This window comes from Thunnus thynnus, chromosome 14, assembly GCF_963924715.1.
Source record: "Thunnus thynnus chromosome 14, fThuThy2.1, whole genome shotgun sequence".
Classification (NCBI taxonomy): Eukaryota; Metazoa; Chordata; class Actinopteri; order Scombriformes; family Scombridae; genus Thunnus; species Thunnus thynnus.
This window is the reverse complement of record NC_089530.1, coordinates 8,749,931-8,768,015: the sequence shown is the minus strand read 5'-3', so window position 1 is coordinate 8,768,015 and position 18,085 is coordinate 8,749,931. Positions and strand designations below refer to the sequence as shown.

The 18,085-nt window shown below is 43.0% G+C and overlaps 1 protein-coding gene across 1 annotated transcript in view; it reads left to right on the top strand.

Annotated features, from left to right (window-relative positions):
• Positions 1-15,562, top strand: part of ptk7b (protein tyrosine kinase 7b) — a 72,725-nt gene extending 57,163 nt beyond the window's left edge. The window contains exons 3-20 of the mRNA XM_067609638.1: positions 408-510; positions 763-947; positions 2,634-2,781; positions 4,728-4,858; positions 6,614-6,880; positions 7,572-7,708; positions 7,882-8,017; positions 8,604-8,723; positions 9,062-9,211; positions 9,588-9,735; positions 10,597-10,724; positions 11,296-11,496; positions 11,881-12,042; positions 12,324-12,556; positions 12,648-12,728; positions 12,907-13,058; positions 13,190-13,368; positions 13,663-15,562. Of these exons, the coding sequence (XP_067465739.1) occupies positions 408-510; positions 763-947; positions 2,634-2,781; positions 4,728-4,858; positions 6,614-6,880; positions 7,572-7,708; positions 7,882-8,017; positions 8,604-8,723; positions 9,062-9,211; positions 9,588-9,735; positions 10,597-10,724; positions 11,296-11,496; positions 11,881-12,042; positions 12,324-12,556; positions 12,648-12,728; positions 12,907-13,058; positions 13,190-13,368; positions 13,663-13,823 (2,822 nt within the window). The 3' untranslated portion in view covers positions 13,824-15,562. The remainder of the gene's footprint in view (positions 1-407; positions 511-762; positions 948-2,633; positions 2,782-4,727; positions 4,859-6,613; positions 6,881-7,571; positions 7,709-7,881; positions 8,018-8,603; positions 8,724-9,061; positions 9,212-9,587; positions 9,736-10,596; positions 10,725-11,295; positions 11,497-11,880; positions 12,043-12,323; positions 12,557-12,647; positions 12,729-12,906; positions 13,059-13,189; positions 13,369-13,662) is intronic.
• Positions 15,563-18,085: the final 2,523 nt, after the last annotated feature.

Below are 18,085 nucleotides of genomic sequence, written 5' to 3'. Positions count from 1 at the left end.
CTTTCTGCCTGATTTTATGGGCCACTCTGACGGCCAGAACGGCCCTTTTTAACAGAGAAAGTCAATGAACTGTCCATTAAATGTCCATAAAAAGCACTGTAAATGCACAGCTCATTCTGGTGAGTGCAGGACTGTGGTATGCTGATGTAAGCTGACCCAGTGATGTGGTAGCTCCCTGCTTTGTCCTCCAGCTCCTGAGTCATAGAGCTGTCACAGTGATGCGCCTCGACTCCCTGCTGCACTCATTAGCATTGCCCTCTCTGGCCCGCCGCGTCGCGTGTCCCAGAAGGACAAATGATTACCACTTAACTCAATTTTTCCTCCTGTCCTTCTCCTCAACTGTTCCTCTCAGTCCCGTCTCCCACTTACAGTGTCCTCTGTTTTTTGTTTTTTTTTTTCCTCCGCAGGGTTAGAAAGTGGCGGTGTGACTTTAAAGGAGCCCGCCTCGGAAGGAGAGATCGAGAGCTCAGCGCCGGTCACGCTGCGCTGTCATATTGACGGACACCCACGGTGAGTCTCCTCCACCGTCACCTTAAGTTCAGAGATCTCAGGGTTAAAGATCACGTTGAAGACTGTACTTGAAAACTATTCTTCTGTCTCTGTCGGCCTTTCTCATTCTTCCTCTATCCCCCCCCTCCTCCTCACCTTTGTGCCTTCTTTTTTCGGCTTCTTCCATCATCCAACCCCTCCTCCCTTAATTTTGTCTTCTTTTCTCTGAAATCTCTCATGCCTGTCCTCTTTAATCCTCCTCTCCTCTCTCAGGCCCACATGCCAGTGGTTCAAGGACGGGGTGAAGCTGACGGAGAAGAGCCATCAGATCAACAACAAAGAAAGGACGCTCACCTTCAAGAGCGCCAGTCCGGAAGACAACGGCCTGTACTACTGCTGTGCCAAGAACGCAGCCGGCCATGTCTGCAGCAACAGCAACTTCACTCTCAACATCATCGGTGTGTGTGTGTGTGTGTGTGTGTGTGTGTGTGTTCCTCTATTGTAACATGAAAATGATTCTCAGTTCAGCACTCTTTTAAAAACACACCTCATTCTTCACAGCAGCCTCACTCTAGGGGCGTTTGTTGTAATTGGATGAACAATCAGATGTTTTTCTGCTTTCAGCAAATGTTTCCACATTTACACACCTACCAAGAAGTGTGGCAAAGAGGTAGAAGGGGGATGTAGACCATTAGCGGTGAGAGAGACAGCAGGGAGAGAAAGTGATGGAGTTCCTAATGTGATAACCAGAGAGTGTGTGTTAGCGCCTTCCTCCCCCGCCGCCTACGCAGACAGAAATAACATCACAAACATCTACCGAGCGAACAGTAACATCAGCTCCCTCAGCAGCGTCACTCTGTCGATCTGTCTGCGTAACTGCAGCTTTTCAAAGACGATCTGGCTGTACTGTGTTGTATAGTGAAGTTATTTGTATTTCTGCAGGCTCTCAACATGACTTTCGTTGTTTACTCTGCGTGTGTGTGTGTGTGTGTGTGCCCCCCTTGTGTATTCTCCCATCATACAGCAACACATCTGTGCGAGAAACCCGATGCCTCGCTTCACTCTAATTAGCCACCTGCAACACATAGACACGCAAGGTTAGCACCTGGGTGGAGGAAGAATGGATAATTGTTGAGTTTCCAGTTACCATGTTGCCACCCTCTGAGCTTCTATAGGGCTTCACAGTAAGGAAAGGCTGACAGATTTAGGCAGGTTCTCAATGCACGGCCACAGCTCTTTAAGTCAACTTCCTGGGTGGGCCAGGTATGCTCCGAGCGACATCCACGCCCCCTCTTTTTCTTTTCACCGTCCAACCAGTAGCCGTATCCGGATACTGCCACCGGCACCTGCCCTCAGCTGTTCAGATTTGAAATACTCACACATATAAACCCAGATTATGAGTATTTTCATGTTCCTCCTTCTTTTATCGAGCTCAACACCCTTCAGCTTTATGTTTGGAGTATAACAATGTCCTAACATCTGTGTGGTTATTACTCCTCGTCTAGGTTTAGCAGTACCAAATCTCTGGTTTTGGCAGGTCAGAGCAGCCCAGTCCAGTGTTAGCCAAAGCAGGCGGGGTAGAGAGAGGCTTGCAGGGTGGAAAGACCTAAAAGAATGCGAAAAGAAGGAAAATATTATGCAGTGAAAGCCTTTTGGGGGTGTTTTAATATTAACTTCAAAAAATCCTGCAACCTTCATTGTTTAAAATGCAATAACATCAGTCTTTTTCGTGGATTACCATTTAAGTTAAATTCGGATACCAATTTTTTTCGTCTCCATAGCAGTTGACCCCGTTTGGGATTCCTGGCTCTTGCATGACTTAAAATCATCACAGAGAAGAGATAGATGATCTCCTGTGTGTGATTGTTATGATCCAGGAGGTTAAAAAAAAGAGGAGATGATTGTCCTGATAAGCCTAGGGTCTGGAACGAGCTGTTCACTGACCTCATTAGTCTCCCCGGGGCCCCTGAGGTGTTGACACACACTGCCATCTGAAGGCCGCACGCTCACCAGCCCTCACGCTGCTGTTGGCAGCTTTTAATAAAGCCCGGAGCAGAGATGCAGGAGCATCCACACAGATGGGACTTGATGGTCTGTCCAGCAGATGTAATCGTGCAGATGTTTGTCTACTCTCTCTCAAACAGATAAGAGTTTTCCACGGGTGGTGGTCACTCCTGAGGACCAGGTGGTGCTGAAGAACGAGGAGGCCATGTTCCACTGCCAGTTCACCGCTGTGCCGGCCCCCACGTTGGAGTGGTACCACGAAAACGAGCTGCTGGTGAACAAGTCTCGGTATGTTTAGAGCTAAATCCTCTCCTCTGCATCACTCCTTTTTGTTAACTCCTCCAATTCTCCCTTTCACTCTATATTCTTGGATACCTGCCTCCACTTGTTTCCCTCTCCTTACTTACCATTGTATAAGCTTCAGCCCTGTTTGCCTGAGAGTGCAGAAATGAGGTATTCCTCTTCTACCTAATGAGGTGGAACCTTCTCAGCTCTCTTTGTGCCGTTACAGCTCAGGCTCAAGATGAATTGCACATTAAGGAATGTTATTACTGAAACAGAACGCTGTAAAGTTTCTTTGCAGTCTGCTATACATCACTCGAACACAAGCATTCTCTCCAGCCAATCACGGATGACTTTGCAGCTCTGCAGTGTTCACGCACTGAGCGGAAAAACCCCTCAAGCTACAATCAGCTTACCAGCATGTCCCCTATAAACACATAAGCACTAGATAATAGTCACATTGTAGGCAGCCTGGTCCACACGGAGAGTAAGAGTAAATGATTATTGTGTTCACTGAGCGACGGAGGAGAACGACTTCAATATCAATAGTTAGTCATTTGTGTAATGAGCTTCTCAGAAGCAGGTTCGGTCACCTAGCCAGTGATGACTCAGCAGCAGGGATGTAATAAGCATGAATATAAAACACACACACACACACCTGATGTTTTGATGTGTTTGTGTTTATTGATCTGGGCTGATATAATTCTACAGGAATGCAGCTCTCTGCAGGGGATGTCATCTGTTTCACACCTGTACTGCTTAGACAACCCCCCTTCGGATATATGTGAATATTTTAATGTTGATTGTTTTTCATAGGTGTGAAACCAAGAAAAATAATCCCAGCTCAAGCTCAAGGCTATTATTGCAGACCGGAAAAAAAAAAAATCCTGCCCCATGGTTCAAACCAACTCCAGAGGCAAAAATGTGAAAACACACCAATTCCAGCTGCGTAGAATTTCATCTAATTATAAAGATGATTACCTTTTTAAAAAAAAAGCTCTTTGTTCATTTTGTTTTGTGGTTATTTTAGACTATTTCCTCAGAGTGAAGTAATGTTCTGCACACTAGTTCTCTATCTCTGGGGTGGAAACATACACAAGCTCCCAAAGCTCATTTCTCTCCCGCTATTGAACAGAGGAGAGGAGAAGAGGATGACATAGAAATATCGCTGCTCCAGAGGGAATCCACCAGATAGACCTGGATGAATCCTGCTTCTCAGGAAATATACGCATCCTAAATGCATCCAGCAGTGCCTTTCCTTATTCCTCTCTGCTTTACATATTCACTTTTCCCATGAGCTCTGTAACGACTTTGTCATATAGCCATGATGAGCTGTTGATCCGGCCGGTCTATGAAGTTGATTTCTGTGCTGTGCGTGACGTCCGGCCTCCTATCTGTCATCCCCGGAGCTGGCTTAAGGTCAGCCTGTAATTACTTCTCATCCCGTCCATCACTGGCACTGATACTCCCTTCAAGCCTGCCAGGGGCCAGGGGCCAGCCGTCAGGACGGGCCTCCTAAAGCACCTTTTTTTCAAATCAACTCACTATATAGGACACTTCTCTTTGTGTTCTGTGCAGGCCTGAGAGAGATTCTTAGCATTTACTTTAAACTATTTGGGGCAGCAGATGGCTCGGGTTTAGTGAATCGGGGCAATTCAAACAGCGTCAGGTAACCAGCCGAGTACAAAAAAGCAGGCCTGTGCTGAAACAGCTTAAATTTTTTAGTCGTTGTATTGCCCTTGTGTGGCAGAGCGTCTCCGGTTGGTGCTCGAAGCAGGGCAAAACAAATGCGGAGAATTGTTTGCAGATGTCGTCTAAACGAGGTCTGGTGGTGGGAATCGCAGTTGCCTTCGTGTACAAATAACATGTGACGTGTTGTTTGTTAGTCAGTGATGGCGACAAGTCTGAACGAGCAGCAGCGGAAGCGTAAACCGTTTGTTTCTTCTCCACAGAGTGCTCCTGCTCTCCAACGGTACGCTGCAGATCACACAGGTCAAGCCCAGGAACACGGGAACCTACAAGTGTGTCGGCCGCGGCGACAGTGGGTCCCAAGTGACACAGGAGGCCTCCCTTCTCATAGCTGGTATATAATACACACACACACACACACACACGAACCTGAATTTGCAGTTGTTGAAGTGGCGAGAGATAAACACCTGTGATTCTGTAATCCGAGAATGAGAGGGGCATTTGGGTTACATATTTATCCTGCCCTTTATCTTTCTCTCCTCTCCCTCCTCTCTTCTCCTGGGTCTTTCACTTAGAGCCAGATCTCTCTAATGATAATCACATTCCCTTATTGACATCCGGCCCAGCTGTATCCACTACACGCTCCGTGCTGGATGCACTTTCCCGCTTCCCCTACATATTATTTCCTCCAACGGTCCAGCCGTACGCCAAGCCTATTTACCACCGCAAGCTTCCTCCAAAGTGTAACAGCACCTGGCAGACGGTGAACACGCGGCATCAGTAACATTAGATAACAGTTTAGCATGCCAGTATGACTCAAACTGGCTAACGAGCAGTGTAATTATGAGATTGTGAAATGTTAAATGATCTTAAACATGCCCGCTTGATTTCCATCCAACATCAGTTGGAATGCGTTTGTAAGAAATGACTTGCATCCAAATACACAGGTGTATTAAATCACTCTAAAATGAAAACTTGACATCAGGGCTATAACAGATGTAACCTTGTGGTTGAGCATAAAGGTCAGGTCATGATAAATGTAGTGAAAACAGTTTAATAAACAAGTCCAGACTCATCAAAGCTATTTTTAATATTGCATGTAACAGCGCACACTTCTTTCCAATCGACCCATGACTCCAACAGAGAACTTCTTAAAATAACTTTTTAAATGGCTGCTGGAGCTTAAAGCCAGGACAAGCCGTGTAGTATCTTCTCATCTTACTAATCAGCCGGCATTTTGAAATGCAAGTGCATGCAAGTCAAATATTTTGAATAAGCTCAGGGCTGGAATTTCTATGCGTTTCAGTGTCCCATACACGTTATTCCTCCCGAACAGCCCCCTTTTCCCCCCCAAGGCTTTTGGATTAACGAGGTACGACTGTATCTGCAGTTTTAACCCAGTGAACCACAGCTCCATTTAAATACCTTAATTCACTTAATCTGATGGTAATCCCTCCAGGCATTATAGGGGATTGTGTCACAGTAGAATTCAGTATTTAGGGACAAGTTTAAACAGTCTTTCCATCATAGCTCCACCTCATTCATTTCACCGGCCTCGCTCCCTCCTCTCCCAGCTCCACTTCTCTTTCATCTGCTGAGAAATGTGTGTTTTCCTCTGTTCTCATTAATTGATTTAGATCTTAGACTTGTAGGTCGCAGTCACTGACCAGCTTTCAGAGTGTTGTTGGCCAATAAAGTATTAATGACTTCCATTTGAGACACACCATATTATACCACACAGTAGTGGGAGGTCTTGTGAGTCTTTGTACTACAGATCACATTCCACTTGCTGTATAGAGGCTGCCAGATTTGATATGACCCACCTCACACAAGCCCTAGTTAATTCCCATACTAAGAACAACCTATATACTCAGTTCGCCTACTGTGCACTTTGTTCTCTAATTGCTGTGGCCTGTGCTACGAATCAGAAGACTTTTCTTAACAAGACAGGAAATCTGTTAACAGAACTGTGAGTTGGAATTAACTGCACTCGGGGGCCTCTCATGAAATTCAAAATCAGTAATGCTTCACCGGCTTTGAAGACAGTTTGATGATTATCAGGGGCCTTGTGTAAGTGGAAATCAGTTTCAGCATTCAAATTGCTACTTCACGCTGAAAACTCTCCCGCTCTCCATGTTCTCCACCACAGAGATAGAGGACATGACGTCCAAGATGTCAAAGGTTTTCACAGCGGACACGCTGCAGCGGGTATCCTGCCGACCTCCGCGGGGCAGACCCGAGCCCGAGGTCTGGTGGGAGAGAGAAGGTCAGCGGGTGCCCACGGAGGGACGCGTGTACCAGGACGGCCTGGATCTTGTCTTCAGTCCCACAGAGGGGGGAGATTCAGGCACCTACACCTGCATAGCCCAGAACAAGGCAGGCCGCAAGACGCAGGAGGTCACCTTCACCGTGGCCAGTGAGTCAGAGACAAAGCAGATTGAATAATTTGGCTTTATTCACTTGAATTCCTGTGGACTTTTTTAAAGAAATCAGCCCATTACCATTAAAGTAATGCTCTAATATCTTTGAGTGTCAAACAGTCACCTCTGTAGGCTTCATCCTTCATAAAGAACAGCATCAGTGGCCAGTTTTCACAGTTGAAAAAAGAACCTAAACATAAGAGATAATATCCTATGCAGCGCAGTCACAGAACTGGGTGAATTTTCTTATCATCCATAATATATTATTGTTCTATAATGTAGAATGTTTTGGGGTTGTTTTTTGCATTTTATTTTTTGTCTCCCAAAATTATTGGATTGAATAAGACTGTTTTACATGTTGAATCCAAACTGAAAAACAACAAAAGCAAACCAATAACAGCTAACATTGGTGTCATTTTTATTTATGTTACAGTTAGCTGTGTTCTTTAATGTCAGGAGCATGGTGGGAACACTGGGACCATTTACCAAATACCCAGGGATTATTTATGGTGTCTATGTTTAGACTGACCAGTGGGCCAAGCTCATTAACTCTTTGTGTACTCCATCAGGGACTGCCATGGAGTTGATGATATATAATGTTGTGTGTGTGTGTGTGTGTGTGTGTGTGTGTGTGTGTGTGTGTGTGTGTGTGTGTGTGTGTGTGTGTGTGTGTGTGTGTGTCTACAGCTCCACCAGTGTGGGTAACAAGGCCCCAGGACAGCTACTTAGAAGAGGGTAAACCAGGTTACCTCCACTGTCACGCTCAGGCCAACCCTGAACCAGAGGTCACCTGGCTCCGCAACAGCATCATGATCACACCAGAGGTCGGTTATTAACAACACCGTTTTTTCTTTTTTTCTTTTTTTTAACATACATTCCATCTACAGCCATCATTCTCATTCACTTCCAACTCCTGATGAAAACTTGTTGAATGTGACATTAGAGAATTTCACTTGAACAACCACTTTGTTTTTTTATTTTTATTTTTTTGTCCCAGGACTCTCGTTTCACGCTGTTCCCTAACGGCACCCTAAGGATCAACAATGTTGAGGTGTACGACGGACAGATGTACGGCTGCGAAACCAAAACTGAAGGCGGCCGACTGTCTGGGCAAGCTAGAGTTACTGTGCTCGGTAAGGTGGGAGGGAATCGGTCAGTTCATCGTTATATGCAGTAGATTATACATTTCTCACTGAGAGTGCACTTGACGTCATTCCCCAGACTGACTGAAAGATCATGTGAGTGATATCATATCCAGGGCATAATGAGTAATACAGCGCTGAGAAAAAATATAAAACAAATGCGGTCATGCCCATGGGCCTGTGTGTGCAAGAGTGTGCATTTTCTAAAATAGGAAGAGCGTGTCCATGTTGTGTCTCTGTAGGACACCCACAGAGGTTTAAAATATGACTCATACCCGGCAGCTTTATTCTGGCCTCCATTTTAACACATTATCTCAATGATAAATGCTGCTATAGGATTACTGTGATAGACTGCCTGACATGTCACTGTTATGTCTGGCCAATCTGTCTGTTTATATGATCTCAGCCTCTGATAGACTTCAGTTTTTATAGTCGTCTGCGTGCACATGTGTGCATGTTGCCATACTTCGCTGAATGTGTCTGAGCATGATTTGCATCAGCTTAGTGTCATTTCATCTGCAGTGTGTGTGTTTACCTCCTATGTAATGCATGTGTGGTGTTTTGACTTGTGTTTCAGAGAAGCTGAAGTTCACCCCGACCCCCCAGCCCGCTCAGTGCCTGGAGCTGGATAAGCAGATCACTATCCAGTGCTCTGCTAAAGGCAGAGAGATCCCCACAATCCGCTGGACCAAAGCAGGTGTGCACTCCGCTGGCTTAACCTCAGTTTATAGCAGCTTAAATCAGATAAAACTTGAGTGTTTTACACTCTTTAAAGGAAATGTCTCACATCCACATTGCAGCAGTACCCCCCACACCATAATGTTAATGATGACATGCTATTTCCACGAGGATATGTAGAGACATGCCAAGAATCTGTAATGAGCAGAGTGTGAGGAAGATTCATCATAACGCATCATTTCCCCCTTCATCTGTGTGATGGAGTCGATTTAAGCACTTGAATTCCACATGAATCACCAAGACTGCAGACCTAAACCTCCTCAATGTCCCTGTGTGTCTCTCTGTCGCCCCCTGCAGATGGAGGAGAGCTGCCACCTCATGTGGAGCAGAGGAACGGCCAGCTCCAATTTACCAAAGTCACCCGCAGCGATGCCGGCAACTACACTTGCATCGCCTCCAACAGCCTCCAGGGGGAGATAAGAGCCTTGGTGACCCTCACTGTGGCCGGTAAACCACTCACTCATCATCCTGGAAGCAAGGAGTTATGAGAGAAAGGGTCATGCTAGCAAATTAGTCATCAGTCCCACATTGAAAGTACTTGTGGTCTCAGTACATCTGAAGCCGCTTTTGCACTCATTGATCATTCTCATCAAGTGGCAAACACAGCAGCATTTACTGTGTACTCTGTGGCCTTTTTACAGCCCAGTAATGAATTGGATTCGGGTTGTAGAGTGTAACTGAGAGGATGTTAACCACAGTCACCACAGTTCTTCTTTCGTCTGTAAAGAAAATGTTAAAGCCCAGCTGTGGTGGAAGTTTTTATTAACGACTGTGTGTGTGTGTGTGTGTGTGTGTGTGTGGGGATGTATGTCTGTGTACACAGTGTACATTCGCTTTAAGTTGGACCCAGAGAATACAACAGTGTACCAGGGCCACACAGCCATCCTGCACTGTCAGGCCACCGGTGACCCGGAGCCTCACATCCACTGGATGCTCAAAGACAAGATGATGGACATCAGTAAGAACAGAAGGTAAATGAGACAGTTCTGTGTCAGCTCAACCACCATGGCTCAAAATTACTGTTTGTGACAAACAGATTCCAAGAACTGACTGCTGTTTCATCTCTGTACATCCACTATAGACTTACCATAGCACAGCTGAATACAAATGTGTTATCGCCTTTACCAAATTTTACCTCATACTTTTATACATTTGTTGCCGTTTGTCCATCAAAAGTAACTTTTTTCAGGGTCTCAAAATACTATTTATTATTTCAATCAGCAGTTTCTAATTTACACATCCAGTAGGCAAAGAGCATCATAAGTATTCATTTAAAGTCTATCTGGTGTTTGGTGCTGTGTAGGTAGTGTACAGTAGGGTTTCAGGGGTTTTTACTGAAAATGACATTGATGAGAACGGTTAGAGTGAATCAAAACGGTAAGGTTGCCAGGCATAAAACAAAAACAATGTGCTCAAAGATGCTAACCGTAGAGTTGAAGGGAACTGAAAAGTCAGGTGATAATTGTCTGTGGGTTTGTCATGAAGTGCAGTCCTTTTCATGTTATGTAGTCATTTAATCCACTGTAAATATAAATCACTGATTATAGCAGCTTTAAAATATGTTTTATAGTAATATTATGTTACAGACAAAAATAAAACAAATGCAACCACCTGCTAAAAGATCTTTTACTTCTTGCATTATCAATATATGGCGGTCAAAATAAGTGACAGAGAACAAGATGTTTGTTTCAGAACACAGAAAACATGATTGAAACATTGTAGACAAAAGGAGCATGTCGACCCATTCTGTCTAGGCTTCTCCTGTTTCCCTCTTGTTTGTCCTGGACATCCAGACCTCCAGCTTCATCTGCACCGTCTCTTCTTTCTTTCAGGTTCCAGATGATGCCCAATGGCTCATTGGTGATTACAGATGTCACCACAGATGACACAGGCAGATACACATGTGTAGCCGGAAACAGCTGCAGCATCAAAGACCGTGTGGCTCAGCTGTATGTAGTGGGTGAGTTTTAACACACTCAGACACACATCAGGAACAAAGGTGCACACACTGGGCGTAAGCCATGATCACAAGTGTTGGATGAAGGCATTAATTAAACCTTCACCCTCTGCCTGCCATCCATCCCGACAGGTTAATAACCGCGGCCACATCTCTGACGCCACGGCTGTCAGCGAGGTGATGGGATTGGGCAAACGTTAGATCTAATAACGCTTCACACTATGTGGCTCCTTGTGTTGCTGTCTGAAGCTGAAAATTACAGTCACACACTTGCACTAGTGTCCCATATCAACTAATTATCTCCCAAAGTAGCAGGATGGTATTCTGGATTAGTTCAAAGCAGGAGACAATTGAATTTAGATTCTTGTCGTAGCTCGTCAGGGTCAGCGTGACAACACTGCCCAACAAAGCAAAAAAGTATTGACAGGGTGAACAGGGCAACTCAGAAAATGAGTACCCCTTATGCTAAAACAAGAAAGTGTTGTGCTGAAAGATGTTAAGTGCTGTGTTAAAGATAATAAACACACTATACTTTTTCAAAGCATTTCACTGTATCTCTACCTGTTCCTGACAGATAAACCAGTGCACACTTTCGATGAAGATGAGGACAGGGCTCCTTACAAGATGATTCAAACCATCGGTCTGTCAGTGGGAGCAGCTGTGGCTTACATCATCGTAGTGCTGGGCCTCATGTTCTACTGCAAGAAGAGACGAAATGCCAAAAGACTGCAGAAGGGCCAGGATGGAGAGGAGCCAGAGATGGAGTGTCTCAATGGTATGTGTGTTTGCTGGTGAAAAATGTTTAAATACGTAGCGTGTTACCAACCAGTAGGGTTTGTGAGTAGTTGATATTCCCTCAACTTCATGGATCTGCTAAGCGTTGTTGAAAAGTTTGGATGTTTGCTGCCATCTTGTGTTCATCCTGGGTACTGCATGAAGACATAAAATGATAAAAAAGTTTTTGCTCCAAATCTTGTTCTTCATCTAATTGTAGATTTGCTTGAGAAGAACAAGTAGGTCAGTAAAGAAATACTGTAATGAGAGAAATTAGACTTTGTTTGGCTACTTGTGTCATGTTCACAGTGCTCTGTAACATGCATTCAGATTTGCACTATGTCTATGACCTTTGACCCTGTGAGATGTGTGTTGTGTTTCTCAGGAGGGGCTGTTCAACAAAATGGCCACACCACCACTGAGATCCAGGAAGAAGTGGCACTCACCAACATGGGTACCATGGCAACAACCGAGAAACGCCACAGCCACGTCAACAACGATAAGCTCCACTTTCCTCGAGCAAACCTACAAACCATCACTACTTTAGGTATGATTTGCAGGCTAGTCATACAAATCACAGCTGTGCTCTTGTTGTGGTTGATTCAGTTTTCATTTTGACAGTGTAGGAATAAAGAAAAAGTTTGGTTTTTACATTCTGTCACTGCGTAGAAAATAACTGAAAATGTCTTTTTGTTCCATTTAATAGAAAGTGAATTGATTTTAAGGCTACTCCATAACAGCACTTTCAACTCATAAAACAAAACATATGACGTTGATTTTTTATTTCTACTCTGACATTTGCTCTTCTGTATGTGAATGTTAATCCAGGTAAAGGGGAGTTTGGTGAGGTGCTTCTATCCAAAGCTAAGGGTATCGAGGAGAGGGAGGAGGAGACGGTGGTGTTGGTGAAGAGCCTGCAGACCAGAGATGAGCAGCTTCAACTCGACTTCCGCCGTGAAGCTGAAATGTTCGCCAAGCTCAGTCACTCCAACGTAGTCCGCCTGCTAGGTCTGTGTAGAGAGGCAGAGCCCCACTACATGATCCTGGAGTACTACGACCTGGTAAACACAAAGACAAACACACACAGGTACTGAATACATTACTTGTTTTTACTGTATTTAATACCTTTTTTTTCTGCTTTTATCACATCAGGGAGACCTAAAGCAGTTCCTGAGAATTTCCAAAAGCAAAGATGACAAGATCAAATCTCAGCCTATCAGCACCAAGACCAAAGTAAGTGTTGAAAGTTTAAATCATTGACAGCTTCATAGAGTCAAGCTCAATCCTAATCCTTGCAAGATTTTCCTTTCAACTGATTCAGCGAAGGACAACCTTATTCAGTTTTTGCTGCTATCATACTGTACATGTACCAAAATCATTTCCCCTCAACAAACATTTTCTCTCTCCCCAGGTTTCCATCTGTGCCCAGGTGGCTCATGGGATGGAGCATCTGTCCAATCACCGCTTTGTTCACAAAGACCTAGCTGCCCGAAACTGCCTGATCAACAGTCAACGGCGCGTCAAAGTGTCGTCACTCAGCCTCAGCAAGGACGTCTACAACAGGTCAGTCACCACTGCAAATATTAATAATGACACACTCATTAAGCAGAAGTAAAATAAATGACTGAATTTTCAGGCATCTCATCGCTGTTCATCTTGCTAACAGTGGTTGTCTCTCATGTGTATCTATGTAGTGAGTACTACCACTACAGACAGGCATGGATCCCCCTGCGTTGGCTCCCATCAGAGTCCGTGTTTGAGGACGACTTCTCCACCAAGTCTGATGTGTGGGCCTTTGGAGTGTTGATGTGGGAGGTGTTCAGTCACGGGGAAATGCCATACACCAAACTCAGTGACGACGAGGTGCTGGAAGGTCAGTATGAGACGTCAGAAGCTTATTTTAAGTCCAGGTTCTAGTGGGGTACACTAAAAGCAAGACAAGGTCTTTCAAGAGAAGCAATGTACCTACTGGTCTTTTTGATATGTTAGAGAGGTTCCAAAGAAACAAGCTGATAAAGAGAGTCTGGATATTTAATCAATTCTCAAAGGAAATCACAGAATATTCATTGATCTCAAAACATGGCATTCTTCAGTCAACAACCAAATATTTTCATGTTTCTGACTTGGTTTAACCTCCTTGTCTGTGCTTGTTCTCCCCATCTTCTAGGTCTGCAGACAGGGAAGCTGAAGCTGCCTGTTCCAGACGGATGCCCCTCCAAAATCTACAAGCTCATGGTCCGCTGCTGGGCGCCCAGCCTCAAAGAGCGCCCCTCCTTCAGTGACATCGTCCACGCCCTGGGAGAGCTGCCCTCTGACAGCAAAGTCTGAGACGACCCAACATCAGAGGAGAACTTTAACCAACCCTAATTTCCCCCCAAAAAATAAAGACAGGAATGCTGGATTATTAGTTTCACACATTTCAGGGAAGAGGGTTGAGGAGAAAACACTTTTTTTAAAAAAAATATGCATTTCAAAAGGTGGGCGTGTGGATAAGACTTCTTTGCTTTATCAGTGGAAACGCACTCACATTTGTGTGAATGGCTTCTTGTGAGCAGTGCCAGGAGTTTACGTTTGCCTTAACTGCAGCATGGATGAACCTTCCCCTCAAATCCCTGCCTGTGGTTCCACTGTGACCCTGCCTGCCTGTCTGCGGCCGCTCTGTCCCAGAGACACTTTGTTTCACGGAGCCTCACAACCTCAGTGCCTCTACCCCTCCACACACACACACACACTTCCAACTGCTTCATAGGGATGTTAGATAAAGTGCTTTCCCTTTGCTCATATCAAGAGCAATTATTGCTTATGAAAAACCATGAAATTTAGGATCACTGCTCTGTAACCTCCCTAGTGTTTTCTCATAAAAGTGGAAAGTGGGATATATTGTGACTTCAGTGGAACATTGAAGCTCCTTAAATATTAGTCAGCTGCATCTTGAATCATTCATCTTTATCGCTACTCTGTCAACCACGGAGCCAACACCTGTATGCTGTAACCAATTTCCAACATGATCATCCAAAGTGTGCGTGTGTGTGTGTGTGTGCGTGTGTGCGTGCCACTGAACTGTTCCTATGCTATATGTTCAAAGAGGACATGGAAAAGGGGGTTTGCATGAAGGTTTGTCGTCTGTTACGCTTGTCATGTGCAACGTGAGGAGACTTGTGGAAAAAGTAATCCGTGTTATGGTAACACTTTAGGAACAACACAAAAAAAAAAAGAAAAAAGATCAAATTTATAGCCAAGGAATATGTCGAATAGAGAGACTGTGCCAGTGTGGGCTTTGTACGTTTTTATGAGTGTGTGTTCTGTTCTTGTATTAACTTTGAGGTGCTTATTGGTCAGTACCTTTGTACCACAATAACATGTTCAGTTCTCATGTTATCTCCATTGCAGGGATGCAGCCTATCACTGTGTTTTAACCTGCAGTGTAATTTCGTTCGAGGTCCAATCACAGTTTCCCTCCTGGTCCGGTTGTTTTGTGCAATGCTGCAAAGTGGACCATCACACCAGGCAATGTGTACATAATGTAGAAGCCATGCACTAACTTCACTTAAAAGAATATCCCTCTTTATCTCTATCATGTTGTGTAGAAGGACATGCAGGTGCCTGTTTATTTATGATGAAGGTCCTGTCTTTTTTTTAACTATGTTTATAATAGAAAGGTACTTCTCTGAGGTAGTTATGCTATGTATTCAATCTCATGATCCATCTCAGTGTGCGTTCAGCCTGGTAAACAAGCTGTAAAATGCTAACACAAAGTACAAAGGAGGTCAAAAGAGTGACTGCTGGTCACCAGTACTCATTTAAGTGCCTGGTTAATGAAGGATTATCTAAACTGTTTCCCTCTTCTTTTTTTTTTTTTTTTACATTATCTAATCAAATGCAATGGCCTTTGTTTATGAACTTGTTTTTTATACGTTGTTTTTAGTGTAATGGTTTGTTTCTATGAATGCTAGGCACTCACACCTAGACCTCTTTTTTTTTAATCTGCTTCAGCAAATGTTCACAATAATCACGGATATATATACAAGTATACATGCTGCTGTCAATAAAGGTTCACAGTGTTTTTACCCAATGTGTTGTGCTTAATAGATGGCGGTGGATCTTTGAGAACCACACCAGCAACAGGTTGCAAAATATTCCAGAATTTTTTTTCAGATATTTGCTCTGATTGTAGTTCAGTATGAAAATCTACTTGAGTGAATAAATCAGTGAACATTCTTTTTAATTCAGGTTTGTGTGGTAATGCATTTGCAAGGAAGAACCATTTTAAAAACTCTTCCATGTTAGTATTTTCAAGAAAACTCCAATATATGAAATGAGGTAGCTGGCTGCTGAAAAACATTGCATTCATTTTCAATATTGTTGGGTATTAAAACCAATAAGGAGAACGATTGGAATGAGTTTTCCTCTTTCATTGAAAATGTTGCCACTTGTAAGCCAACTGAAGAGTTTTCACAACAGCTCTTGCTCACAGCTGTATTACCAGACTATATTGTGTTTAGTAAAATAATAAACATGACAAAATGTTCACTGAGGTGGATTACCAATCTCAAACAGGTCTCTGCAAGTAGATTTTCACACTGTGTGAATAACAGCTGCCTGCAAGAACAAAATCATTCTTATAATTTCTGGTTTCACCACTAGAGGGTAGTGTACATCTGTGAGCCTTTTTAAACCTGACCCCAAAGGCTTGTCAGTTTTGTTTGTTTTTTTTTTTCAATATAATTATGTTTAGAGTTGAATGTGATATGGCCTTTTTATAGCTGCGAAAGAGAATTCCCATACAAGTCCACGTTGTCTTGGATTAGTGACAATGTTTTTCTTTAATCTGATATGTTTCATTTGGTGTCCACAGGCAATTTCAGCGGGTCATTGCATATATTTGAGCTCATCCTCACGTGTCAGAAGTCTCTTCCAGACGTATAGCTATGAGAATTCTGCTAATATTGTAGCCTATGTGGGTGATAGATAGTCTGCAACAGATTAATGGTGATTGATAAAAAGATGCAACAGGTTTTCATATCTTGAAAACCTATACAGTTACAATTTATCCTTTTCTTTTTGAGTGTTTAGTATGTTGGATATAGTTTGTGTTTCTGTGTCTATTGTTATATCTGCATACCTTTATGACAAACTGATACGTTTGTCATAAAGGTTTGTCATCATATGAAAAGTCTGAGATTTATTCAAAAGTAATATGAAAACTTTTTTCCAAACGCATTTACACTTTAATGAGATCTTATAGTTATAAAACCCATACATTTCAGTAATGTATGAGCCTTATATGGGTATGTAAAGTAAAAATCCAAAAATGTTAGGTGAGGAACCAACATTTATGGTATTTGTTTTAACCTGCCTGGAGCACCAGATGGGTGGGGTTTACTGCATCATTTCAAACAGACAATTTCTCACACAACTTAACAGTTTCTTAACAGAAACTTAACAGATTAACCTGTGATAGGCTTTTTTCCACTTTTTGTCAAAGTAGCAAAATCACAGGTGTAAATGACAAAATTACTGATTGCTGTTTCAGTTTTGGGGTCCTGGTATTGTGCATGCGGGCTCACTGTCACTATCATCACTTACACCTGAATGTAAGGGGCCATTGTTAACATCATTCGTAACACCTGTGCTTTTCCTACTATGACAAGAAATGTCTGCTGGGAAAAAAAAGTCTTGTGAAAACCATTAAGGATTACAGTTGTCATAAATGTTTATTTCAAAAAGGTTATTACAAATAATTATAGGCCCAAGTACTTTTCTTGTCAACATAGTGAACAGTGATGTAGCAATTCTTGAGAAAGTCAGTATGATGTGGCCTAGTCTGCAAGATAATCAGTTTGTGCTGGGTGAGTATTTTATTTTATTTTCAATGGAAAGAGATGAGTAGGGCTACACAATGCACAAACAAAATAAAATAATGACTGATAATTTGCAAAGAGGATTTTGAGATCTTAAATAGATTATTGCACATCGGAATGCCTGCATTAATCCAAAAATGATGTATATCACTAACAGTAATACAGGATCGTGCTAATCTCAAAACGTAATTCCTCTGACAGGTTCATTGAAGTCCTTCAGCCGCCATATTTATTTAGAGATACTTTGGCATAAAAACTTTGGGAAAACATGATTTATGCTGTGAGATAGACAACCTGTGGGGAATACAAAAGTTGGATGTTTTGTTATTTTGGTGTCTGCCTGTCCACGGTGACGTTGTCGGTAGCGCAACCATTTTGGTATTTATTCTAATGAGTCTGTCTTGTTGACCAATGGCAGCACTACTCAGATAATCCTCAACCAATCGATAGGCGACGCTGTGACTCACCAAATAAGGAGAGACAACACCAAATAAGGAAACATTGTATCTCTTTATAAGGAGGGAAGTAGTTCCTGGGTTGTAATATTACTGCGCCATCGTAAACGCTGATTTAAAAATGGCACGTTTTTATTAATGTTTGATCCATGAAGAGATACATATTGCGATATTAAACAATTAAAAAATATTAAAAGGATACTAACAGGTCGACACTAGCGTTATTTTTTGTTCACAATGCGGACTACATGACATGGCGGAGCAACATCGAGAG